Source organism: Dothidotthia symphoricarpi, assembly GCF_010015815.1.
Source record: "Dothidotthia symphoricarpi CBS 119687 unplaced genomic scaffold P153scaffold_1, whole genome shotgun sequence".
Taxonomy (NCBI): domain Eukaryota; kingdom Fungi; phylum Ascomycota; class Dothideomycetes; order Pleosporales; family Dothidotthiaceae; genus Dothidotthia; species Dothidotthia symphoricarpi.
The window spans coordinates 473,597-498,360 of NW_022985008.1; the positions used below are offsets into that span (position 1 = coordinate 473,597).

The window sequence follows — 24,764 nt, forward strand, 5'->3', positions numbered from 1 at the left end:
ACCGAGCCCGGACCGACCTACAAGCACCCGTCTTTCCAACCAGAAGGCCGTTGAAATGGCGGTGTGGTGTTGTGTTGTGCTATGTTCTAGAAGACAAAGACTTGTAAATGCATTAAAAAAGTCATCTTTTATTTTCCCATGCTCACACGAGAGAAGAGCTTCGAGCTTCCAACACGTCTGATACGAAGCCAGCAACTCGTATTGGACGGACGACGAACGACGGGCACCTCTGTTTTGATGGTCTGTGCAGCGTCACTGAACGATGATGGGAAAACAAAGCACGTCGTGTACGGGAAGGGAGTGACAAAGAATAAACGGGCGAAAAATACAGACATGGCTTGTATGGAAACATAGATTACATGTGTTGTGAGTCAAAAGAAAGAAAGAATTTGTCGGAGTAATGTTCATTTGAGTATCGTACAGTTATCATAAATTATGAGTAATGTTCTAAGCAAGAAGAAGAGTAGATGCGCCCGCTGCCCATGTGAAAAACAATTCGGTATCTCCCCCAAAACGCCTCGCAATGCAGAATGTCACAAAGAGGTACAACCTATCTATACACCAGAATCATCTTGCACCTTGCCCACACCCTTGTACTCATCCCACGTCTTACATGTGGAGCTCAGTTGGTCGATGTCGAGAGTTGCCTTGATTTCCGACTGGCGCTCGATGAACTGCAGAGCAAGGCCTTCGGCCACGTGCCAGCCGATGTGGCAGTGCATCAACCAAGCACCTGGGTTGTCGGTCAGGAAGGCAATGACCAAGTATCCACTCGCGGGCAGTGTCGCGACATCTCTCCTTGGAGGATTGTTTAAGTTGAGCGGTACCGACGCATTCCATGTTGCACTCTCTGCCTGTGCTAGGACGTAGAAGTCATGGCCGTGGAGATGGATTGGGTGCGGCACGGGGATCGCAGTGTCGATGACCCAGTATATCCACTCGTTGGCATTGGGCAGCAGGTATACATTGTCGTTCGTCTCGAAGTCTGTTTTGCCCTCTGCGATGGACAACAGGGACGGCATCTCCCATGAGACGTGCATGCTGGAGAGTGCAATGTTCCATGTGAAGAGTCCATCAGTCTTGGCCAGGCCGACGGCGAGTTCAGTGTCCCCCTTGATGGGCGACACAACGGTGTGGGGAACGTGGGGAACTAGAGACTCATATGCTACATCCATGCACCTGTCTTTTGCGTTGCCGGGCCAAGAGACAGACTTCGGGTCAGCGGTGGAAGAGGGGGAGTAGCGAACGATGGCACGGATATCATCTGCGTTGCCGTTGTTGGAGCACGAAGCTTGAGGGATGGCGCGGAACCAGTAATCAGTTGGTGCCTGGTTTGCTTCGATTATCACATCGTAACGTTGACCTGATGAATATGTTAGCAATTGTTGTTTCTATTAGAACGAAACAGGAAGGGGAAGATGACATACCCATGTTGATGTCCAGAACATCAATCTGGAAAGGCTTAACGGGGACGAAATCCATAGCGATGACTGTCATTGTGTGGTTGTCGAGCGAGACTTTGAAGTGAGTATCAATCGCACCGTTAATCAGTCGCATCCTGTACTTCTTGCCTGCCTCCATTGACGTTTGGTACCGCGAGCCGGTGCCGTTAAGCGTGCCATGACCGTTGATGAGACCAGTATCTAGTCTGGGCGGTCCTAGGGCCGCTGCTTTGTTCGCCAAGGCATCGGCGGTCTGGTGACTCCAGTCTGACAACATGATGGGCTCGAGTTCTTCATCGTAGTTCGCTGTCGCGGGACCATGGATGACCAGTGGGCCATAGACACCGTTCCAGGATTGCAGCGCCACATGGGAGTGGTACCAGGATGTGCCGTATTGGGTTGCGCGCCAAGTGTAGGTGTGTGTGGTTCCTGGAGCATCAGGACATTGGACAACGGAGGGCACTCCATCCTCTTGAACTGTATAGTTTTGTCTCAGACCGTGCCAGTGGATCGTTGTGCCATTACTCTCGAGGCTGTTCAACACGTGAATCTTGACAGTATCTCCCCAGTTGGCTTCAAGGAGTGGACCTGGAATGGTGTTGTTGATACCAAGTGCGACACGCGAATAGCCATCAGGCCCGATTGTCATGTTTGTAATCTCGATCCAGTACTCCTTTGTGACGCCAGTGTTGGGAGCCTCTTCATACCAATCTGTATCGATACTGAAGTCGCACCACTGAGACCGATCGGCTGCAGTATTCCCGGCACAAGGAGTGCCAGTAGGTTTGTCTGATGATGAAATCCTTGTCGCGGTGTAGGATGAGTTGGCAGTTCCTGTTGAATAAGGCATAGCAGTCCCGGTGGGATATGGTGTAGCAGTCCCAGTGGAGTATGGCATAGCAGTCCCGTTGGGATATGAAACGACAGTTCCATTGTAATATGGTGTGATAGAGCTAGTGGACGAAGATACGATAGCAGTCTCGTATGAATCGGCAGCTGGTCTGGCAGTGACCACTGTCGTCAAAAAGACGAGGGTGTGAAAGAAATGCATTGCGATATTTGCAAAAAGGGCGTGTACAAAACGACGGTGGCGTATAAGTCACTTATGGAATACAATACTTTGCAGTACAAAAGCAGCAAAATAAGAAAAAATGTAGAATGTTGTGTGACATGAGAAACCTGCAGGCGGACCTTCGAAATATAGGTAGACACACTGGAAGCTGTGCTCGTGCTGTGCTGTAGGCTTTCATCGGTCGACATGTCATCTAAGCCTCATCGAGGCCTCCATCCTCACCCGTATCTCGATATATCTCTTTGCACGTAAGCACTTGCACTAGTTGTTGTCGATTCGGTAAGAAGAGGCGTTCCTGGCGTCAAGCACTAGGCTTAGTAGCTTGCAGTGGACAAGATTTTTAAAAGTGTGTTTCTACATTGGGGCATTTTTGGAGAAACCGCTTGCTCGCCCAAGAGCGATAAGGCATCCACTCCTATCCTCAGCTCGTGAAGTGAAGTTCAATATGGGGGACAGAGAGCGCCACTTGGCGCGAGAGGCGCACTACTCGAGTGGTTACATGCTTGTGGAGGCACCTTACCGCTTGTGAGTGTGAGAAGCGAGAGGCTCTGTCGGTGTGGCCCGATGGCGAGAAGTGCGATGTACCGTATTTGGTAGCCAAGAGCACTTGTGAGCCGCCGACCACGTCAGACTAACAATGCTCCACTCAAAATGTGCTAAATACAGGTTACGCTCACTTCTCCATGTTTGTGAGTGACGGGGCCTCGGGGCTCCCACGTTTCTTGTAAGGCTGTCAACACGTCAGCACTAGGACGTGACATTCGAATGATTCTTCAATGGTTGCAGTGGGGCTTCGCCTGTCGAATACGATGAACTGAAAAACTATTTCGACCCAAAGCGAAGACTGGCGTGCAGGCTCTCGCTAACATGATGCGCAGAATCGGCAGATCAGCATGTGCCATTTATTCCCATATGCCTGCTGAGGTCTTCTTTGGGAAAAAAGATAGGACTAGTCTGTCTCGATTGTCTTAACGATCAAGGCTGCCAGAGGTTGTGGAGAGCCTTTCTGCGTCATGCGATGAACGATGGAAACAGGGATGCCGATACATGAGAGATTCTAAGCAGCTTTAGCCTATATAGGCCTGGTTTTGCGTGCGGAGACTTAGCCGACCCCTGATGGTGATCTCTATGTCCGACAGAATGGAGTACGGTTCGCTAACTATGATCCGGTAGATCGACTAGTCAATATCAAGCATCGATATTCGATCTTGGCCTGTCATGGCTTGCACATCTTGTATCGATATTTAGACTCGGTATCTTTTGTCATTGTCTGCACCCGCTGTTCCCTTGAGCTTGACAACACTTGCATTGCTAGACAGCCACTCTTGTCATGTTGAGTCATAAGGCTGAGTACTGTAAGCGCGTGACTGACCTACATGCATGCAGTAACTTCAGCCATCAATAAAGATTCAGCTGCGCCTCGCTAATGCAGACATAACGCTTGTCGCTTACGCCTCCTCCAACGATTTTAGCGCATGTGAAAAGTCCGATTCCATTCCTTGCTGTCAGTGCGTGCAGATTCTCCCTCTATACCTCCTCAAGCTTAGAGGATAAGATGACATGCCAAACTTCGCTCAGCTCCTCTTCGAAGGCAACAAGACGACGACGCTTCAGGAGCACCGACAACGCCACGAAATTAAGGACGCGAGGCTGTTATCAACGTGAATTCTGCAAATGAAGTTAGAACTATTCGTCACTCAATTAGCTCCGCATTTGGTCAGGAGTCCTTCAATAGGGGATTTATTCGCGAACTTACTCAGGAATGTGTATGACTTACTTGTATTCGATCTTGTGCTGTTCTTGACATCGACACCCTTTTTCTTTCCTCAGCACTTCTCATCCGTTCCCCAATATGCGTTTCCAAACTCCCTCAATCATCGCCATCGTGGCTTGCGTCGAAGGAGTCCTCTCAGCCGCAACTAACTTCCATCTGTATGCTTATGGAACTGGTCTCCCCACAGGCTTAACGCTGTTCTATGGCAACGGTTCGTTACTCATACCTACAAGAGGACGATATGCTTACGTTATCTCAGGCCTTGCTTATGTTAGCTTGGATGCACCTTCCTCCGCGTCTAATGCGGCAAACGTAATTAGTAAGTCGATGAGCCTCATGTAACCTTAATTCTCTAACGGCTTTAGTGTCTATGACAGGCAACAAACTTGTCGTCTCCGCCGATAGTGTAGCGTCTCAGCCATATTTCTACATCGGCGCAAACGCAGACGGTGATAATCTTAAGACTGTGGGATTTGCCTCGACCCCTCCACCTGGCGCTATTTCATCCGGGTTTGGTTTGTTTGGAGGCGGTGTGTACAGCAACCAAAATACTGGGTCCCTCTTGATGAACTTTGTTGCAACGCCGACCAATGAGAAGGATGTCTATCTGTAAGTTGTCCTAAATATAGCGGATGGTATCTTGGCTAACATTTGACAGTGTAAAATGGAACGCTGGAACTGACAAGCCCACCGGAACCAACGTGCCGATCTCACTAAGGACTGAGGCTCCCATTGCTGTTTAGAATCGAGGGCCAGTGTAGACGTTGTAGAAATGCCAAGTAACTTGTCGGTAGCAGAGAAATTGCTGTGCTTTTTTTGAAGCGATTTGTACTGTCATGAAATTAACACATCATTACTTAGAAAGATACTATGTGTAACAGGAATGAGTCTGATCGTCGTTGCCTCCATGGTACCGATGACAACAACTTAATGTAGCACAACATTCGTCTTCTTACCTGCTGTACCCCTCACCTTGCTCAATGCATATGATTATTGCCTTATGCATCTCGTGTAACTCAACTGCATTTTGTTCTTGTCACCCCATCACACCACCCTTTGCTCATGGAGTGTCCCCCGTTGCATGTGTCATGGCTTATTACCTTATGCCTGAGGGTCGAGTGTGCTTGTCTTGTATGTTGTGCCCTGCCTCTGTCATTGATGATAACGCGATTTTCATAGATCAGAGCTGGCCTGCGTTGTCGTGCACAGCGCGTCTTTCTCTAATATGACTCCGACATAGCTTTCTACGTGCACTTCAGTGTTCGATCCCCCCATCTTCTTATTGAGAGCCACGACTGCTGTTCGTTGAGAGGTTTTCCTCGGCCAATATCATGGAACCCACGTTCTTTAGGCGGTTGATGTGACCTTGACAAAGCTGCTGCCTACACGTGATCCCGCGAACCCAACGTTCTTAAATTGTGGCCCGTGCGTCGAACTTTCTTGAGCTTGGAGGTCTCCCGCTGCCATTCCCTCACATCTCATCCCACGAACTTCGCTCAATCACGCTCACCACACCGCTCTCCTCCAACTCTATCCACGCCCTCACACGTCATTTCCCCACCATGTCGGATCCAAAGCGCCGCAGGACAGACGAGGGAAATGCCAGCGAGCTACGGTTGAAGTCGCGCCAATCATATCTGCAAAAGCGCGAAGCAGAGCAACTGGCGCTTCTTCGCCGTCAGGTCGCTGAAGAAGCAGACGAGCAAGAAAGGCTTGGCTCGAAACTATCCAAGGCCGAGATTGAATCATTCCGCCGAAACCGAGAAACACTTCGTCTTGCCGAAGCGAGGAATGCCATCGACGAACACCTTGATGGATACATACTACCCGACGCGGACTACTCGAATAAGTCTGAGGTTCTCACACGACGCCATAAGGAGAAGGAGAAGGGATATGAGAAGAGCGAAGTGCAACTCTGGGAGGATGAGCAGACGGCGAAAGTCAAGGCCCAGATCAGCAAACCGAAACGAACACGGGAAGAGGATTACGAATTTGTCTTCGACGAGAGTCACAACATCAAATTTATGGCGGATGCTGCTGGGAACATCAACCCAGACACCATTGACCTTGCCAGGCTTGAAATGCAATCAAAGCTTGACGCAGCGGAATTGAAAGTCAAGACCATTCAGGATACTCGAAAGAGTCTGCCCGTGTATAAATACCGCGAAGAGTTACTGGAGGCACTCTCAAATCACCAAGTCTTGGTGGTTGTTGGTGAGACCGGCTCCGGAAAGTCGACTCAGATCCCTCAGTTCGTCGCGGCAGCGGGCTATACAGAGAAGGGCGCAATTGCTATCACCCAGCCACGACGAGTCGCTGCGATGTCTGTCTCACAGCGTGTTGCAGAGGAATACGGTTGCAAACTAGGAGGGGAGGTAGGATACTCGGTTCGTTTCGAAGACCGCACATCCCCAAAGACGACCATCAAGTTTGCGACGGACGGTGTATTGTTGCGCGAGGCTATGTCAGATGTTCAGCTATCGAAGTATTCTGTCATCATGATCGATGAGGCTCACGAGAGGTCGCTGGCGTCGGATCTGCTCTTAGTGCTCTGCCGTGAGATTTGTCGATCGAGACCAGAGATGAAGCTTCTCATCCTCTCCGCTACTATCAACGCGTCACACTTCAGTGCCTACTTCGATGACGCGCCTGTATTCAATATTCCTGGCAGGACCTGGCCAGTCCAGGTGAACTACACAATGTCTCCAGAAGCCAATTATCTCAGCGCTGCCATAACGACCGTCTTCCAGATCCACATTGCGGCTGAACTTCCCGGCGACATCTTGGTCTTTTTAACTGGTGAGGAAGAAATCCAGGCTGCTGCAGAGGCTTTGGAGAGCACTCAAAAGAAACTTGGCGGGAGAGTCAAGGAGCTCGTCATCTGTCCCATCTACAGCGCACTTCCTCCAGACGTACAAGCCAAAGCATTCGAACCTACTAAACCAAACACACGCAAGGTTGTTCTTGCCACTAACATAGCGGAGACGTCCATCACGATAGATGGCATCCGTCACGTTATCGATTCCGGCTATGCTAAGGAGTCAAGTTTCAATCCGAAAACAGGACTTTCGTCATTGACAGTCTCCCCCATAAGTCGTGCAAGTGCCAACCAGAGATCTGGTCGGGCTGGCCGCACAAGTGCAGGCTTTTGTTATAGACTCTATACGAAGCATGCGTTTTATAACGATCTTAGCGAGGCAACTGAACCTGAGATTCAACGAGCGAATCTTGACGGTGTGGTCTTAACACTTAAGAGTTTAGGCATATCAAATCTGCTGGACTTCGAATTCATTGATCCACCATCAAGTGACGCCCTCATAAAATCGCTCGAGGGCCTATATGCACTCGGAGCCTTGGATTCAAATGGCGCGTTGACACGATTAGGCCGCAGGATGGCTGAACTCCCTTTGGATATTAAACTCTCAAAAGCGATGCTTGAATCAGAGAAATTCGGCTGTCGGGACGAGATTCTTTCTATCGTCAGTGTACTAGGGGAGTCCGCGTCGCTCTTCCTCCGACCAAAGGACAAGAAAGTAGCTGCAGACAGTGCTCGCAATCGTTTTAGCGACCGCGAAGGGGGCGACTTCTTGACATACCTAAACATATGGAACCAGTTCGTGGAGAGTGGGTACGATTCTCTTTGGTGTCGCGAAAACTTTTTGCAATACCGAACTCTCAATCGCGCTCGAGAGGTTCGCGAGCAGCTAGAGAAGCTTGCTGATCGGGTGGAAGTCCCACCATCAAGTTGCAGCTCTGACGACGTCGCCATTCGGAAAGCTATCACGGCTGGCTTCTTCCCCAACGCTGCGCGGTTACAAAGAGACGGACAAAGCTTCCGTACTGTGACAAATGGCTTGACGGTATATATACATCCCTCTTCCACATTGATGGAGAATCGCCCACGCTGGTGTGTCTTTGCGGAACTTGTTGCTACCAGCAAAGAATATATGCGGTCATGTATGCCCATCGATCCAGCCTGGTTAGTCGAAGTAGCGCCTCATATGCATACCGAGACCTCCATCTCCAAGCTCGGAGACGATAAGAAAATGGGTAAGGGACCAGGGAAGGTTGGTGTTGATCGATGAATGCACTCTCAGATGGCCGCCCATGGGCATCACAAACTTTTCTAGCAGATCGGACTGGAATGAAGATATAGTTCACGGAATCTGCAGCATTCACATGTTAGGTGCATAGTGAGGCATAGCATCAGGTGGTATTTTGCCAGTGTTCACATAGGTTATGGTTGACAGGTTGGCAGGAAGAACAGTAGCTTGCGATGTTTCAATGTGATACCCCCTTTCAATTTCAACATCTATCTCTTCCTCGATATCAACATCAATAGTCTGTGATACATGTTGCGAAAGATCATGACTGGTTCATTTGCTTATGAATCTGTTAAATGTCTAGCATGTGTTACCGTTACTGTCCTGCGTCTACTAGATGTCTTGCGGATAACCAGGCTATCTTGAGAACCAAAAGATAAAAGGCCATGATCCCAGAAGGGAACCCGCAGCTCTAAACTCTCGAAAGCGGGAAGTTTAGCGTCTGCGAACGACATTGAAGTGCAAAATGAGTCGAAGTTTCCAAAATGCTGTTTTATTCTAGTTGATCTATCGGCTATGCAGCTACAAAAAAACTGGGGGTGAATGCTGTAAGCCTCTATGCCATGTGAGCACCATATTTGGTTGACGTCTGATCGCTGCTAAACGTATTGCGAGAGTTCTACATAGTATGAGGGTATTTGTTGGGCGGTTCAAACTTGAGCGACAGGTATCATAATACAAAGTGGCACGACGACAAGCTTGAAATGACTTGTTCACCCCACGAATTTGCCGCCACAGTAGATACATGCATCGCAAGCGAGGAACAACACCCGCGCCAGCGTAATAGGGGGCTCGCTTCTCTCATCCTCTGTACTCGGCTTTTCCGTTGGACCGTTGTAGTGTGGACGTTCTTGCGTTCCGTTCCGCTGATCTCGATCCTGTTGGACTTCCTTTCCTACCCCATCCACGCTCATTGTCGTATTCCCGTCTCCATTTGCCATTTCCGTATCTTCTTCTTGTGTCCGCTCTTGCTGCAAAGGTCGCCCTTCTGGTCCTTCTGCAGTGTCGTCGAGGTCCTGCATAATCCCGTCTTGATCTACGATTCCCTCGCCTCCTTGAGCTTCCTGTGCAGCCACAAACTCGTCGCTCAAATATGGGGTGGCGCATAACCCACAGTACTTGGTGATACCCGGAGCTTGGATGGCCAAGAAGGTCAATTGGCATCTCGGAAATTGGTGGCCGTTCGTACATGCGGCAGTCGTCAAGTCTGTGAAAGGAATAGGCGCGGAGCAGAAGTCGCATGTGTCTATTCCGGCTGCAGTGATTGTGGAATCGAGCGAGGTGCTGTTGGGCCCGTCTTCTGCATCCTCGACATCCGCTTCTGTGGTATCCGGATCGGTGAGGGCGTGGATCAGGGAGAGCACCTGCCTGTGTTGAGCGAGGATTTCAGCGCTGAACGGGGTTTGCGAGAGTGTAGAAAGTAGGCTTTGAGACGCGCAGGCAAGACGATACATAATCAGAGTTTTGGAGAGATCAACAGAGTCTGTTATGTTGCACGCTCGAGAAGCAAGGATAGTGTAGCGATCTTTCAAGGTGTGCGGATCTAGAAAGGCCGCTGTCTTGAGCCTGGTGACTAGCTCATGGAGATCACTAGATTTGTGCACACTTGCTGAGGTGCTGATAGGCTCTCGAGGATCTTGAAGAGGTGCGTAAGCCTGCATGAGCTTTTCGACCATCTCCTCAACGAAAGCAGGCATCTGATCCGTGTCTTCAACAGTATTGTCTACCAGCTTCTTCAGCGTGAAAAGAATGCCTTCCGCGCCTACATTCTTTGATGGGAAGGCTCGTCGTATCTGAGTGTATTGGCGCAGGGTACTGATAGCTACAGTTCCGCGTCGGTCTGCAGGCGGGCCGTACTCGATCATGTCGGAGGGATGCACACTATTGCATGCTGCAATGAAGTCTCCAAGTGGCGATACGGTCAATCCCCAAACTTTCGCTTTGCTGTTTCCTTTGAGGTCGTTCTTGACGCTGAAGAGGACCAGGTTGTTCTCAATCTGATCTCGCCAGTTCGGCGATTTGAGTGGCGTAGGACCCTCAGAGGAAAACTCAAGAACAGCGGTTGAACAGTGGAGTGTCGAGAGTAGTGAGCTGATATGGAGACGAGGCGTGGAATATTGATCAAAGTCCCAGACTGCCCCCGAAGTCGTGTCCCAACGACCATCAAGATTATGCGTGATTCGATCGAGAATGGAAGCATCATTTGCCGACACGGTCAGGCAAACAAGGCCTGTATTAGAGAACACAGCAAGTGTAAACTTATCGCCATCTCTGGTTTGAGGTGCCCATTTCATTGGGCCGTAATTTCGCAGTTCGATTTCCGGGTACAAAACTTCGTCACCTAGAGTAATACTGTTGTACGCGTACGTGATCGTTCTTGCTCTCACATCTTCATTAGTAGCGTACACTATCACGGAATGATACCGACCACCTCTGATGATCCAGGGACTCCACGCAATGTGCGATACATGCGTTTGCTGTTTCATCAAATCGTCAAAGAACGTCGGTTCCGAGAAGACACTTTCGGGGTCCGGTGTTATGGAAAAGTGAGTCAGCACTTTTGCGTTCCAGCTCTGCTCTGATCCCAGAGTAGAAGTAGGTGAGCCGATGACCACAAACACGAGCTGGTTATCATCGTTGGACACTGCTACAATGTGCTGGCCGTACGACAAAGATGTCCCTATGATGCCCACGGATTCTGAGCTGGGCAATGCGGGCGCCCAGACGAATGCCCGGATCCGAGTTTTAAATCGTATCTGCTCCTCAACCCCAGAAGTAACATGGCTAGGTTCATCGGGTGCATTTTTGAGAAAGTATTCCGCAAGCGCGTTGTTGACGATCAGTTTCCGGCTCCAGCTTGACTCTTCGAAAGGCCTCCCATCTGCTGACCAGATTGAAAGAAGGAGACTTGCGGTGAGCACACCAAGCGCACATCGCCTATGCTTTGCAAGGCCAGGAGGCGACCAGGCTATGGAGATGGGAGGACTGGCCGAAACTTCTTCACCAACCGAGAAGGATATGACAGGCCCAGGTTCCTTGACAGGCATTTCCTCATTGGAGAACCAGGGCACTTGAAGTGCGACATGGCGCCATTGTGCGACATCGTTGTCTCTATCAAACGTGACAGTATTTGGAAACTTGGAATTGCATTAGTATGGATGCGCGAGTGTACTCATGTTAAGTATGTACCAGCAGTTCGACGCGTTCATCAGAGGCTAATGCGATGATCCCGTCTTGAGACCAGTCTATTGCATCGACACAAGAGGGCCAGCACCTCAGCTCTGTCACGTCCGCCATGATCGTTCTGGAGATTTCAAAGTCGAGTGCCGTTTGATGGTCATGTTTATGGTGTCATATGTGGATGAATCGTGACAGTGGCCTTTGAGAACAGTGCGTCTAGCAAGCGTTCGTCAGGCCTTTCACCAAAGACCTGGCCTCCATTTTGATTTGGCAAAGTCAGGGTGCATTGGCAAAAGTCCACACAAGACGAAAGTGACGCGAGATCAAGGGTCCAGATTCGGGCTCTAACCGCTTTGAGCTTGGCGGAGACGTTATCGATAGATGGAAAATTCACTTTTTCCATCGTTCCCCAGCCACTGCTCGACATTCGCACCAAATCAACAAGATGGGGAAGCGAGATATTTCCGACGTCGTCGCCGCTGACGACAAGTCTGAGCTCTCGAGGAAGAAGAGTAAGAAGGACAAGAGCGACAAGTCGAAGAAGTCTGCTGCGATCGACGCGACCGAGACGAATGGCGATGCGCAAGTCAATGGCAAGAGCGTAGACAACTCGGAGGACGAGGAGAAGCGCGCCAAGGCCGAGAAGAAAGCTGCGAAGAAGGCGAAAAAGGAAGCCAAAGAGGCTAAGAAGGCAAAGAAGACAACGGACGCGGATGCCACTGAGCCCAGCGCGACTGTGGTAGAGGAGGATGAAGACGCCGCGAAAGCTGCAAGGAAGGCTGCGCGCAAGGCAGAGAAGAAGAGCCTGAAGGAGTCGAGCAAGACCGAGGAATCCGTCGCACCGTCTTCCAAGTCAACACCTGTCACGATAGGCTCATACCAGGAGGACGCAGAGCTGTCGCAGCTTCCCCAGGCAGAGATCGACGCCTTTCTCACCAAAAACGTCGTCACGATCGATGATCCCAAACCTGCCGTTCGCAAACTCCGCCCGATCACAAACTTCAAGTACCTGCCTATCACGGACAAAGCACAACGGGCGCCGTTCGCCAGCTTCACTACACCTACACCTATCCAAGCCGCGACATGGCCTTCTCTGCTGTCAGGGAGGGACGTCATCGGAGTCGCAGAGACTGGATCTGGCAAGACGTTGGCTTTCGGTGTGCCTTGCATACGCTACATCTCATCTCTACCCCAGGACCAGCGTGGGGGCATCAAGGCCGTCATTGTATCTCCGACGCGCGAGTTGGCTGTCCAGATTCACGACCAATTGGTCGTACTGGCTAAGCCTGCTGGGCTCGAGGTTGTCTGTGTCTACGGAGGCGTGCCAAAGGACCCTCAAGTTTATGCTTGCCGCAAAGCATCCATCGTCGTCGCTACGCCTGGTCGTCTTAACGACCTCATTGGAGACGGCTCTGCAGATCTTAGCAAGGCCGTATACGTCGTTCTCGATGAAGCCGACCGGATGCTTGACAAGGGTTTCGAGGAACCCATTCGCCAGATTATCTCGTGCACGTCCAAGAAGCGTCAGACGCTCATGTTCACTGCCACTTGGCCGCCTTCCGTCCGCGAATTGGCTTCCACTTTCATGAACTCACCGGTCAAGGTCACCATTGGCGACAATGCCTCTGGTGAGCTGCGTGCCAACGTGCGCATTAAGCAGGTCGTAGAAGTCATAGACCCCCACGCGAAGGAGCAACGCCTCCTCCAACTTCTCAAGCAATACCAATCTGGCAAAGATAAGGATGACCGTATCCTTGTGTTCTGTCTCTACAAGAAGGAGGCTGTCCGTATTGAGGAATTCATCCGCAGGAAGGGCTTCCGCGTCGGCGGCATCCACGGTGACTTGAGCCAAGAAAAGCGTAGTGCCTCGCTAGCAGCATTCAAGGAAGGGAAAGTGCCGCTTCTCGTAGCTACAGATGTAGCTGCACGAGGTCTGGATATCCCAGCTGTCAAGGTGGTCATCAACGTCACCTTCCCGTTGACGGCGGAAGATTACGTCCACAGGATTGGCAGGACGGGTCGCGCCGGCAAGGAGGGTCTCGCGATCACGTTCTTTACGGATCACGACAAGGGTCTTTCTGGATCGTGAGTATCACCTGTTGCATCACACTACTGCAGCCTGCTAATCATTCCACAGGTTGATCAACGTCCTCAAAGCTGCGAACCAACCCGTCCCCGAAGAATTGATGAAGTTTGGCACCACGGTCAAGAAGAAGGGCCATGACGCGTACGGTGCTTTCTACAAGGACGTTGACACCATGAAGGCTGCGACCAAGATTACTTTTGATTAAAGCTTTCCATTCGCAATCTGGCCATGTAGCAGAGTGAGAACGGCGAGCTGCCCTGCAGCAGAGGCGGTGATCTTTTGGTGTCGATTTCCTATCGGAACTCTGGCGGAGGCGTTTAGGCATACAGGAAAAAGTCCCGATATAGACCGCTCTAGAGCAGTAGTATCTACCTTGTATATTTGAAGGGCGCGCGATATTGCGAGTAGTAATCCACCTTGTTGACACTTCCAAACTCACACCATTTCTGATATCAAGTGCATCCCATCGCAGCCCAAACTCCTGCTTGTAAGCTTTCCAAGCATTCTCGCAAGCAAACAGTAAATCACGGTATTTCAAATCTCACGCCACGCGCATCACCATCATGCACGCCATGCCAGCCTCGCCGACCATCCCAACGGCGTCCATGCACACTCTAACCCACATTGCTGACAACTTTACACCCTGTTTTCGGCGACCAGACTTGAATATGCAGAGGAGTGGAGCGGTGGAGCATGGGTGTGATTGGCGTTGTCGAGGCAAGTCGGCGACCATGTTCGGCGACCTCTTTGGCGGGTGGGTTGTGAGACCCCGGGGTAATAATGTTGGAAGTTAGAAATACATTGATATAAAGTGTGTAATGTCGGTGAGTTTTTCATGTTCGTGGGAAAAAACAATTCGACTCTTGTGCTTATATACGGTTTTCTTGCTCGTCGTTCGACTGGGAAGAGTGTCGGACTGAACTATCGGGACTACGCCTGTCTACTGTCAACTACGAACTACGGTGTGTTTGTCATAAGCGCAATACCATCTGCGAACCGTCGAGAACCAGCCTTGTCACGACCACGATACAACTTCACATCCTTCCGATCCGTCCATCACACTATCAACATGTGCAAAAAGGCTTCCTGCGACTCCTGCCGTAAGTCCTCACCGTTCCACCCCGCTTCTTCCTCGTCTCCTTCGATCTTTCCTTCCAAACTTCACTCCAGTTCTAACGATCTCTTAGACAAGACCACATGGTGGGGCTGCGGCAAACACGTCCCCGGCGTCATGCAGAACATTCCTTCAGAACAATGGTGCACATGCGCGCCTCGAGTCGAGCGAGAGGGAAACGCGTACCCACCGATGGGGAGCCTGTCATCGGCGTGACTCCCTAGGTTCCTGACGGGGTGGTGGTGAGGTGGAGAGGTCGTAAGGGAAGACGGTCAGAGAGAAGTCAAGAGTGGTGTGATGGGGCTATACGGATGCGATACAAGATAGGGAAGCAAGGAGCTGGGGATTGATGATACCATGTATGATTATGAATTATGACGAGCCAAGCATTTCGTCTTGCAATGCATATTTTGACTTTCAAGGAAGTCCTGTTGCTGGCTCGCCAGTATATCTGAGGTGACTCAGTCGTGTGCACGTTGTGGCAAGAAGGATCGTAAGCGACAAGTATATGATGAGGCTTCTGGTATGATCCCCTGATCTGCTTGGGACCTTACAAATAGTGTTTTGTTGGCGTGCTCCGTTGCGGTCAGGGTTGGGGCTACATCATTAGAGTCTGGGGTGTTGTACCATGGTACGGGAGTTGCACGGCATAAATGGCCGAAAATTCAAGCGTGGCACCACATGGTAAACGGACATGGCCAGGCAAGAGGTGGTGCAGACCCTATTTCCTTGGATTAAGGAGTATGCGATCCATAAGTATCGATGTCATTGGGATGTCTTGTTAGTGATTACGGTGATGACAAAACGTCCTAATCATTAGCTCGCCTACAAACATACAATCGAAACAGCATCCGAAACTTGAGCTTTTCTGGGGAAATGAATGTGAAGGGTGTCTAATTCATGGCGTTTGGTGATAGTGATGATGTCTTGAGACGTGATGCACGTTTGACGACCAATGGCTTCGGGAGAACGCCCACCCACACGATATGCGGCCCCAGGGTCTGCTAAGTATAGATGTTACAGACGTGGAACGGTACCCCTGCAATTGCAGCAGTTTCACATGCTGGACTACATGATTTGACTGGTGGTGTACCTGGATTTTGATGCTTGAATGAGTAAATGATAGGTTGTAAATCTGACAGCTATTGACGAGCTGACGAGACGATGAGATGGCAAGAGGATGGTAAAGACGGCAGAGGAAAACGACTTGAGTAGCGAAAAAGCAGAAGTAAAGAGCTAAGCGGGCGACAGCTTCACGACCATCAAACTGATACCCCAGCACTGGCGAAACACTTCTCGAAGGTTTGAGATGTCGTGCATTCGACGCTCTGTGACTCTCGTGGGTCACACCAATGGGCCTGCGAAGGCTTGTCGGCGCCTAGATCGGGCAAGGAAGCTCGCGCGGGACTCCAGATCAGCACTGCGCCTTATGAGAGCTATATCTGCGCTGAAATCTCTTCCGCGTTGTTTCTGTTTCTGGATTCTCTCTTCATCCGCCTTCTTCTTGCTTGTAGTGCCCGTGTTTGTTGTGTGCCAACAGTAGAACGTCCTGAGTCCGGGGCGCAGCTCAAGAACCCCGCTATCATCCACCCTATCTTGGCACAACGACTGTCGACTCCATCGCACCTGCCTCACGCTCCCACGCGACAAGACAACGGGCTTGTCGTGAGCTGTCAGAACAAACGCTTTTGAGCTCCTGTGCGTTGTCACGTTCCCCACCCGCTTCCAACTGTACTTCTGCGGCTGACCAGACAATCAACATCAGGCCCTGAAGGACCCTGCCCCTCCGCGGATCATCCATCCCGTCCTGTCACCAACCCGACTCTTGTGCTTTGCGTGATTGTCACACCGCCGAACTCCAGCACCGCGGAACAGACGCTAGATCGCCTGTCCAAACACTCGTCGATTAGGAGTGTACCCCTCGATCAGTCGACGCGTGAGAGCGGACCTGCATAGTACGAGTGTGTAGACCGGCGACTCAAACCTGCCATAGGACAGCCACAGGTACGTCACACGCACTTCTTGCAGCTTGGGAAGTGGGGGCGCATAGCCGCATTTGCCTTGTTTGTACGCGTTTGTGTTCAGCGACAAGACTCTTTAGGCCAGCGTCTCAAGAGCACTGGGCTGGGCCCTGCGTCGTGACATGACACTGCGCGGTTTCACCATAGCCGTGAAGACGCTATGACGCGCCTTCCATCCTGCAAGCAATGGCTATGGGCTGCATCTCTCTGCTCATCTACTGACAAACATCGCTCGTAGGTTTGCACTGCTAAACACGCATCCCGCTTGCTGTTGACGACGCTTGTGGACTCGCAATTCCGCAGACCTTGAGCAGCAGCTCACCTCGATCGACCTTTCTGCGCATCAGCGCATACCCCTCACAACAGCCGCCAATATGCCGCCTGCTGGGAGCGGAAGCTCCAGGAAGATCTCCTTCAATGTGTCGGAGCAGTATGATATCCAAGATGTGGTTGGAGAAGGTGCATACGGTGTTGTCTGGTAGGTGTAACCTTTCGTTGCTATTACTAGCAGCTATTGACAAGATAACAGCTCCGCGCTACACAAGCCGTCTGGCCAGAAGGTCGCCATCAAGAAGATTACGCCCTTCGACCACTCCATGTTCTGTCTGAGAACGCTGCGAGAGATGAAGCTACTCAGATATTTCAACCACGAGAACATCATCTCGATCCTCGACATTCAGAAGCCCCGAAACTACGAGACCTTTACTGAAGTGTACCTTATTCAGGTGCGCAGAAACTCCGCGAAATATGAAGCCTTAGCTAACAGTGAATGCAGGAATTGATGGAGACTGACATGCATCGAGTTATCCGCACGCAGGAGCTTTCCGACGACCATTGCCAGTACTTCATCTACCAGACCCTGCGTGCCCTGAAGGCCATGCACTCTGCAAACGTTCTTCACCGAGATCTCAAGCCCTCCAATCTTCTGTTGAACGCCAACTGCGATCTCAAAGTCTGCGATTTTGGTCTTGCGCGATCAGCTGCCTCGACTGAGGACAACTCTGGTTTCATGACGGAATACGTTGCCACGCGATGGTATCGTGCTCCGGAAATTATGCTTACATTCAAGGAGTACACAAAAGCAATTGATGTCTGGAGTGTAGGCTGCATCTTGGCTGAGATGCTGAGCGGCAAGCCATTGTTCCCAGGAAAGGACTGTAAGTGTTGTATTTTCACAAAACACGCCATTGACGCTAATCGTACTGCAGACCACCACCAGCTCACCCTGATCCTTGACGTGCTCGGTACGCCTACCATGGAAGACTACTACGGTATCAAGTCTCGCCGTGCTCGCGAGTACATTCGCTCCCTTCCATTCAAGAAGAAGATTCCATGGAAGGCCATGTTCCCCAAGACGAACGATCTTGCCTTGGATCTGCTAGAGCGATTACTAGCCTTCAACCCTGTGAAGCGTATTACAGTTGAGGAAGCCCTGAAACACCCATACCTCGAGCCCTACCATGACCCAGATGATGAGCCGACTGCCGACCCAATTCCAGAGGAATTCTTCGACTTTGACAAGAACAAGGACAACTTGACCAAGGAGCAGCTGAAGCGTAAGTCGAGTACTCGAGTATGTGAAAGCAATATCTAACCCATGACAGTTCTCATCTACCAGGAGATTATGCGGTAATCGCTAGTCCTACTATTGGCTACGAATAAATCTACAACGTGACGGTTTTACGGCATTTGGAAATACCACAAGCTCGCTGGTTTGAGCTCACTGCCTCGAGGCACAACATCTCCTTGATTTGGATTCATGTGAAGGCTGCACTGTGCGGCAAGAGACGCGGGGAATGTGAGACGAATTTCGATTACCCTACCTGGAATATCTCGAACGAGTCAGTACGAACAGCATAGGCAGAATACATTGCTTCTTTTGGCGTCCTTTGCTCGGCCGTCTTGAATCTTCTTCTTCACAGAGTTCCTCATCTTGTTTCATAATTTTCGCCCATAATCGCATTCCTGTCCCACATTCTCCTCTCCCACCTATGCTTCATGATCGTGTTGCATTCATCATATTTCCTTCCCCGCCGCCTAGCCCATGCTCTCTACACCCTCTTGGTCCAAATCTAAAGGATCCAACTCTAGAGGATCCAAACTCTCATTCGCGCCTTCCTTTTGTCTACCCCCGCCATGCTCCTTCTTGCTGCTCCAAATCACATCTCTGAACCCACTGTGCCTGATCCCCTCATTTTCTTCCTGCGAAGCCAGAGGATGGGGTCCGTCCTCGGATGACGAGTGTGAACGAGGTGACGACAAGCGTGATGTATCATAAGGTACGATGGTAGAGAATGAGGCGTGGCGCGCAGGCCAGGACGGAATGTGAGATGGTGTAGCAGCACCGGTACCAGACCTCGAACCCCTCTCCCTCTTCCTCTCCCTGTCTTTGTCTTTCTCCTTGCCATCCTTCGCACTCCCTCGTCGTCCCGAGCCACCTGGCTTCGCGAGTGTAGCAGCAGAATCCGCACGCTGCCTGCATTCAACCCGCTGTCTGTACGCTGCACGCTCGTCTGCCGTGCTACTGCCCCATCGCGATCGTGTGTACCTGCAGTCACTTCTTGCTACCACGCCTCCACGTCCATGGCCGCTCACGTTTGCTCTCGCGGCCTCGCGGTCGCAGTCTACGTCTTGACGCGCGAGGATACGCCTCCGGATGAAGTATCCCGCTACAGAAGCGGTGAAGAGCACGATGAGAATGAGAGCGATGGCGCAGTCGCGCTCCTGGGTTGAGGTGGGTTGCGTGTTACTCATTATGGTGGGTAGGGGGGCAGTGGATGGAGAAGATGTACGATCGTATCATAGTCAAGGGGGATTTGTTTGTGTGGTGAGGTGTCGGTAGAGGGTTGGCATTTTAAATTCACGGTGCGTGCTGTGTGTTTGGGTCTGCCTGCGATGTTTGGTACCGATGGTTGAGTTCCAGGGTTGAAGTGAGGGGTCGTGGGTGGATGGTTGGGGGGCTGGAATGAGGGTGTCGAGTACGCTGGAGGGGTTTGATGAATTGACTGATTGATTGATTGATTGATTGATTAATCGGTTGATTGAGGGGACCTTGCCCAAACGCCGTCCCTATGCCCGTGTATATGCAAGTTCGTGTGTTCGTACAGTGGTGTGTCCGCTATGCCTACAACACCCATCCCAACTCTTCATACACATATCATACATCGTGTCCACGTCTTCTATATCCCCGTAGGTAACGCCCTTGGCGACAACTCATCACGGATCACACCTCCCATCCTTCCACCCCGTCCTCCACCTCTCCTCCCACTTCGCGCAATCAAACTCCTTCTTCCCCAGCTTAACATTCACCGCATTATGCGCCTCGCACATCCACTGCCCAAACTCGCTCCTCGAGCTAACCCTCGGTGTGTTCTGCGTCATCCACGTCTGGAAGTCTTCGGCGCACACCCAGCACGGGTACAGCTTGCCGAACGTGCGCAGGAAGCTCGCCGTCTCGGATTGCAGGTCAGGCGTGGGTTGGACGGGATATGTGGCGGTTATGGAGTGCAGCAGTGTCCATGAGGAGCGGCCGAGGGCGGAGACATCAGGCGGACAGTCGCGGGGCGGTTTGGCGGGCTTGGATGTCGAGCCGGAGGATTTGGACATGGCGAACCAGGAGGATACGTCGGTGCAGGAGCGACATCTAGAATACAGACAGTGCGATTAGAACTTATGCTTCTCTGATATGGGGAGAGAGGTGGATGTGCGTAGAGCTTCCGGCGCATTGCTCGGTCATGTAGGTACGTACGGCTTGCCATCTGGGCCTAGTACCACGCCTTTTGGCAGCTTCTTGGGCGCGACTGTCTCCGTCTCTTGCTTCTCGGTTGTTTCTACCGGTCCTGGCGCCATTTTGCTTCCCAATTGTATCACGAACGAGGGCGTGGAGTGTCGCGATATTGAATTGGTGATTTCTAAGCCGATGATGCGTGACGGTTGTCTGTGCACGACTTCGGAGGGTTTCCCGCAGACCATGCATCATCGCTCTCTTGCTACACACTCACTTATGTAAGGCACTTTCTGCGATAAGGATGGGGCCCTTGAATCTTTTTGCTTTCGTTCTTGTCTTGGCTGTGATGAAGAAAGACATATAAGTTGATGAAATCTGAAGATATGGACTCAACCGGCTTAGAGACTTGACGAACGCGATCCACTATAGACATTGCACCATGGACGTCCCCGTAGCAGCAAATGTGCTGGGAGTCTTGGGCGCTGTACGTGACTAGACAAGGCATCGAGGCAGCAAACAAACTAATGATGACAGGTATGCTGGTCGATCCAGGTACCATTCCCCCTTGAACAGACTCCTTCCTCGAACGATGGACTGATAGAACAACATTAGTTGATACCTCAGATCATCATCAACTACCGCCGACACAATGCCACGGGACTGCAGCCCACTATGATGATGCTTTGGGCCTGGGCTGGCGTGCCTCTAGGCGTGTACAACAATGTAGAAGAGTTTAACATAGCATTGAGGATACAGCCGCAGATTCTCACGCTGTTAAGTCTAACAACTTGGATTCAATGTTACTACTACGAGCGGGTACATCTCTCCTGCATCTTCTCTCAAGAGGTTAAGCTCACCGAGACAGAAATGGTCCGTCTGGCGCTCCCTCGCCCTTGTCATCCCCGTGGCTTGTCTCATGGGCGGAACGCAAGCGGGTCTTATCATCGGAGTCCGTCACGCAAAAGACAACAATATCACTTGGCCTGAGAAGCTTATGGCTATCTTGTCAGCCGTCCTGCTCGCTGCTGGTGTCCTCAGGCATTACGTAGACATCTACCTTCACCGCACCGTCCGAGGCATCTCGTTCATTTTCGTTGGTCTAGACGCAGCCGGGGACGTGTTTTCCCTCCTGTCAGTCGTCTTCCAGTCTACGTTTGATGTTTTGGGTGCGGTGATCTACAGCACTGAGCTGGTGTTGTGGATTGGAATCTTTGCGTGTGGGGCGTACTATAACCTCATACCTTGGATAAAAGAGAAGCGAAACAGAGGGAAGAGCGTGGCAGCTACGAATAGCAACGGGCGAGCCGAGGAGCAGGAAGGAAATGCGAGGAACTTGTCTACTGGTATTGCACTGCATGATCTGCCGTCAAGCACCTCGGTGTTCAGAACAATCTCTGGAGAAATTGATACTGTTCGACGTATGGGCTCAAGAAGAGGCGACGAAGATGTGGAAAGTCCAAGGTGAACGCTCGCTGTGAAGGATACTGCGTATCTAGGGGACGCTCTTCGGGACTCTCTCAGACCCGGCAGACGGATCGCAGCAGATTGTTACATATAACTTCAACTTCTAGGAACAGGAAGCAGCAAACCTTTTCTCCGACATTCGTTACATGCCCGACTGACTTTTTCGTTTATTTTTTTCGTTTACGCGCTCCCAGTGAATGCGACTACCTGCAGGCTGTTTGCTCCTGGCCGACAATCCTCCGTCACCTCTGATATTTGGTCTTCACTTCACCGCCGCGTCGCAGCTTCCCTTTATAATCTCGCAGGCGCGTCAACCTCCACACTCCCCCCTCCCCCACACTTTCTCGACTCAACACATACTCGCGCGAGCGCCCGCAACAGTCTTTCTCGCAACTCGGTCACTTGTCGATACAGCTCTACACGAGCGCACTATAAGCCAGTAGGTACATTTGTTTCTTACTGTCACTTCAAACATGCCTCGTCCTCGCCGTGACACTATTGTACCCGCCAGGCTTGCTGCAACGACACCTAATCCTCGCGTGGCAACTACAGACATGACTTCCACTGCAACCAAGGTCACCTCTTCGGGCTCGCAGTTTTCTGTGTCCGATGTCCCCACGGTACCGAATCCGACTCCATTCAGCGAAGGTGTGCCTACTGGGTGCCACTCGCCCTTCGACCATGTCGCTCTGGTCAATCAACTTGCGGACAACCAAGACCAGCTCAACGAAGCGGCGAACGAGGCTATGTATCCCTCCCCTCCTATTAATACGCCTGAGGTCCTCTCACCCGTACCGTCTATTGTTCAGCGGATCCAGACTCGTGGTCGCGGCATCAGCTTTGGGCTTGGTGATAGACTCGCCCAGGTGAAGATTGAGGGTCGCAAGCTCCATCATGGCACGGACGTAACTTCCAGCAGCCGTTCCCTCGATCAGTCGCTTGCGGAAGAGGAGGACGATTGCGACTGCTGCACTAGCGAGGCGATGAGTGAGGATGGTGAGGACAAAGTTGGTCCTGGACGTGGCAGTATGTCTCTTGCTCCCCTAATCATTCCTCCTGCAGGCGGAGACTCAGTTCCTATCCGTCTAGGCTCTCCCATGATGAACCCACGAATCGAAGAGTATCTTTCGTTCTCCGCCGCCAGCATGCCCGATCGAGGCACGTCCACCGCCGTGAACGCTGATGTCGTCTCAACGTCGGACAAGACGGTCAAGGACAGCGACAACGCGAAGACAGCAAACGGCTCCAACATCAACAAGATCCTCAACGTCGCCGAGAGGACCAACTGGGCTGAAGAGGTGGAGGAGTACGTTGACGGCGCATTCGCGCGTCTTGAGCAGCTGGCGAACGACGAGCATGTCAATGATTCCAGCATGAACGTTGAGGAGTACTATATCGCTCGTCTGAAGCGCATGCTCGCCAGTGCCAAGCGTCCCATCCCTGTCAACATCCCCGGACCGACAATTCCCAAGAATGAGGAGGCAGTCAAGAACAAGGAGGCTGTCAAGGAGGCTGTCAAGAAGGAGAACACGGTCAAGAACGAGGAGGCCATCGAGAAGGGTGCGGTCAAGAAAGAGGCGGAGTCTGAGGAGACCAAGCCTGAGGTGATCTAATACTGGCACAATACGAGCATCAGGGTTGAGTCTATGTTCATATCTGATGCTTGAGTTCCAGGACTTCCATGAAAGATCGGCGGGTTAACGTAATGGTAATTGTGACGGCGCTCACAGTTTTGGGTAATGATCTGGTCTGGTTTGCTTGACCTCGATGGACCGACGGTTTTTCCAATTGGGTTGGGTATCTTTGCAGCATTCTCATGATGCTCTAACCCTGGTGTCTGCAGCTGCAGACTTGATGGACATGGCCATGGGTTTCTATGATGCTGCTTCGACGCAGCATTGTAGCACCCCACGTCTGTAGATACGGTCAACTAGCATTGAATCTCATGACAGTGCATTCAGTGCAATTTATTCCATGCTTGCCTGTGATCTCAAAGTCTCGAGTAACACTGACGCTCATATGTTCTCACGCTCCCTGTCTCTGCATCATCACAATCACAATGACGCTCCACTCTTGATACCCAAGCTCTGCAAAATACCGACTACGATCAGCACACCCGCAGTAGACTTGTCGCCGCTCTTGATATAGCTCGCTCCTGCGCCAACAAGGAGGCTGACCAGCAGTGCAGCAATGCTCTTGTCGTATACATCCAAGAGCCCGACTTGCGCCCACTTATAGTTCAGGATACCTATGCCGCCATGTCAATTAACATATTTCCGCATGAGACGGAGAAATTAGAAGGAACCCAACATACTCATCAAGAGGAAAAATCCGCTTCCCTCGAACCAGCCAATCTGCACGGCACCACGCAGCGTAGCGGGAAGCGTGTTCAGCGACGGATGCTTGAATTGCTCCAATCCCTTGCTCTATTGCGGTGGTTTCAGCATGTGTAATAATGTTATGCTATGAACTAGTCTGCGAGCGTTTAGCGTACCGTGTGGCCTAGAGCGAGGAAGGCGTGCGCTATGGCAGTTGCGAGGAGAAGGGGGTGTTGTGATTGGAGGGCCATTGTTTGGTGTAGGGGTTGGATTTGAAGAGAGTTTTGGCGGAGAAGGACGAGGATGGGGAAATGAAAGGATAAAGCTGGTTGGGGGTTGTTGGACAGGATGAATAGTGCCGAGGCTGTGGCTAGGTGGTTGAACTAGTGTTGTTTGTTCTCCACTCACCAGGGTGGCGGCCTGTCAAATGCATGCACACCCTGTTTATGCAAAGAACTTTCTA

The 24,764-nt window shown here is 51.3% G+C and overlaps 12 protein-coding genes across 12 annotated transcripts; 7 read left to right on the plus strand and 5 right to left on the minus strand.

Annotated features, from left to right (window-relative positions):
- Nucleotides 1-554: 554 nt before the first annotated feature.
- On the minus strand, nucleotides 555-2,292 carry P153DRAFT_279680 (multicopper oxidase; the record flags this gene model as incomplete). The annotated part of the gene is made up of 2 exons (XM_033663030.1): nucleotides 555-1,363; nucleotides 1,428-2,292. The coding sequence occupies 2 exons, from the start codon at nucleotides 2,290-2,292 to the stop codon at nucleotides 555-557; spliced, it is 1,674 nt and encodes a 557-aa protein (XP_033528895.1).
- A 1,689-nt stretch (nucleotides 2,293-3,981) lies between these two features.
- On the plus strand, nucleotides 3,982-5,222 carry P153DRAFT_427202 (uncharacterized protein). The gene is made up of 4 exons (XM_033672652.1): nucleotides 3,982-4,499; nucleotides 4,548-4,607; nucleotides 4,654-4,897; nucleotides 4,947-5,222. The coding sequence occupies exons 1-4, from the start codon at nucleotides 4,367-4,369 to the stop codon at nucleotides 5,029-5,031; spliced, it is 522 nt and encodes a 173-aa protein (XP_033528896.1). The 5' UTR covers nucleotides 3,982-4,366; the 3' UTR covers nucleotides 5,032-5,222.
- A 628-nt stretch (nucleotides 5,223-5,850) lies between these two features.
- Nucleotides 5,851-8,373, plus strand: P153DRAFT_279521 (P-loop containing nucleoside triphosphate hydrolase protein; the record flags this gene model as incomplete). The annotated part of the gene is made up of 1 exon (XM_033663027.1): nucleotides 5,851-8,373. One exon carries the CDS (start codon nucleotides 5,851-5,853, stop codon nucleotides 8,371-8,373), a length of 2,523 nt encoding a protein of 840 aa, XP_033528897.1.
- A 731-nt stretch (nucleotides 8,374-9,104) lies between these two features.
- On the minus strand, nucleotides 9,105-11,688 carry P153DRAFT_279490 (uncharacterized protein; the record flags this gene model as incomplete). Its single annotated transcript, XM_033663025.1, has 3 exons — nucleotides 9,105-9,209; nucleotides 9,300-11,528; nucleotides 11,581-11,688. 3 exons carry the CDS (start codon nucleotides 11,686-11,688, stop codon nucleotides 9,105-9,107), a joined length of 2,442 nt encoding a protein of 813 aa, XP_033528898.1.
- A 328-nt stretch (nucleotides 11,689-12,016) lies between these two features.
- P153DRAFT_279261 (DEAD-domain-containing protein) lies at nucleotides 12,017-13,862 on the plus strand (the record flags this gene model as incomplete). Its single annotated transcript, XM_033663010.1, has 2 exons — nucleotides 12,017-13,656; nucleotides 13,709-13,862. 2 exons carry the CDS (start codon nucleotides 12,017-12,019, stop codon nucleotides 13,860-13,862), a joined length of 1,794 nt encoding a protein of 597 aa, XP_033528899.1.
- Nucleotides 13,863-14,654: 792 nt separating this feature from the next.
- On the plus strand, nucleotides 14,655-15,080 carry P153DRAFT_391849 (uncharacterized protein). The gene has a single exon (XM_033671101.1). It carries the CDS (start codon nucleotides 14,727-14,729, stop codon nucleotides 14,985-14,987), a length of 261 nt encoding a protein of 86 aa, XP_033528900.1. The 5' UTR covers nucleotides 14,655-14,726; the 3' UTR covers nucleotides 14,988-15,080.
- Nucleotides 15,081-17,166: 2,086 nt separating this feature from the next.
- Nucleotides 17,167-18,425, plus strand: P153DRAFT_279849 (Pkinase-domain-containing protein; the record flags this gene model as incomplete). The annotated part of the gene is made up of 5 exons (XM_033663043.1): nucleotides 17,167-17,270; nucleotides 17,322-17,517; nucleotides 17,568-17,949; nucleotides 18,001-18,348; nucleotides 18,397-18,425. The coding sequence occupies 5 exons, from the start codon at nucleotides 17,167-17,169 to the stop codon at nucleotides 18,423-18,425; spliced, it is 1,059 nt and encodes a 352-aa protein (XP_033528901.1).
- Nucleotides 18,426-18,829: 404 nt separating this feature from the next.
- On the minus strand, nucleotides 18,830-19,719 carry P153DRAFT_427207 (uncharacterized protein; the record flags this gene model as incomplete). The annotated part of the gene is made up of 1 exon (XM_033672653.1): nucleotides 18,830-19,719. The coding sequence occupies exon 1, from the start codon at nucleotides 19,544-19,546 to the stop codon at nucleotides 18,830-18,832; it is 717 nt and encodes a 238-aa protein (XP_033528902.1). The 5' UTR covers nucleotides 19,547-19,719.
- Nucleotides 19,720-19,785: 66 nt separating this feature from the next.
- P153DRAFT_362279 (mitochondrial FAD-linked sulfhydryl oxidase-like protein ERV1) lies at nucleotides 19,786-20,730 on the minus strand. The gene is made up of 2 exons (XM_033667094.1): nucleotides 20,541-20,730; nucleotides 19,786-20,435 (listed from the first exon to the last, which is right to left on the minus strand). Exons 1-2 carry the CDS (start codon nucleotides 20,639-20,641, stop codon nucleotides 20,009-20,011), a joined length of 528 nt encoding a protein of 175 aa, XP_033528903.1. The 5' UTR covers nucleotides 20,642-20,730; the 3' UTR covers nucleotides 19,786-20,008.
- A 228-nt stretch (nucleotides 20,731-20,958) lies between these two features.
- P153DRAFT_380332 (uncharacterized protein) lies at nucleotides 20,959-21,984 on the plus strand (the record flags this gene model as incomplete). Its single annotated transcript, XM_033669924.1, has 4 exons — nucleotides 20,959-21,003; nucleotides 21,054-21,071; nucleotides 21,132-21,335; nucleotides 21,385-21,984. 4 exons carry the CDS (start codon nucleotides 20,959-20,961, stop codon nucleotides 21,982-21,984), a joined length of 867 nt encoding a protein of 288 aa, XP_033528904.1.
- A 553-nt stretch (nucleotides 21,985-22,537) lies between these two features.
- Nucleotides 22,538-23,596, plus strand: P153DRAFT_278803 (uncharacterized protein; the record flags this gene model as incomplete). Its single annotated transcript, XM_033662974.1, has 2 exons — nucleotides 22,538-23,009; nucleotides 23,073-23,596. The coding sequence occupies 2 exons, from the start codon at nucleotides 22,538-22,540 to the stop codon at nucleotides 23,594-23,596; spliced, it is 996 nt and encodes a 331-aa protein (XP_033528905.1).
- Nucleotides 23,597-23,816: 220 nt separating this feature from the next.
- P153DRAFT_3330 (uncharacterized protein) lies at nucleotides 23,817-24,651 on the minus strand. Its single transcript, XM_033665539.1, has 3 exons — nucleotides 24,478-24,651; nucleotides 24,298-24,409; nucleotides 23,817-24,231 (listed from the first exon to the last, which is right to left on the minus strand). Exons 1-3 carry the CDS (start codon nucleotides 24,550-24,552, stop codon nucleotides 24,038-24,040), a joined length of 381 nt encoding a protein of 126 aa, XP_033528906.1. The 5' UTR covers nucleotides 24,553-24,651; the 3' UTR covers nucleotides 23,817-24,037.
- Nucleotides 24,652-24,764: the final 113 nt, after the last annotated feature.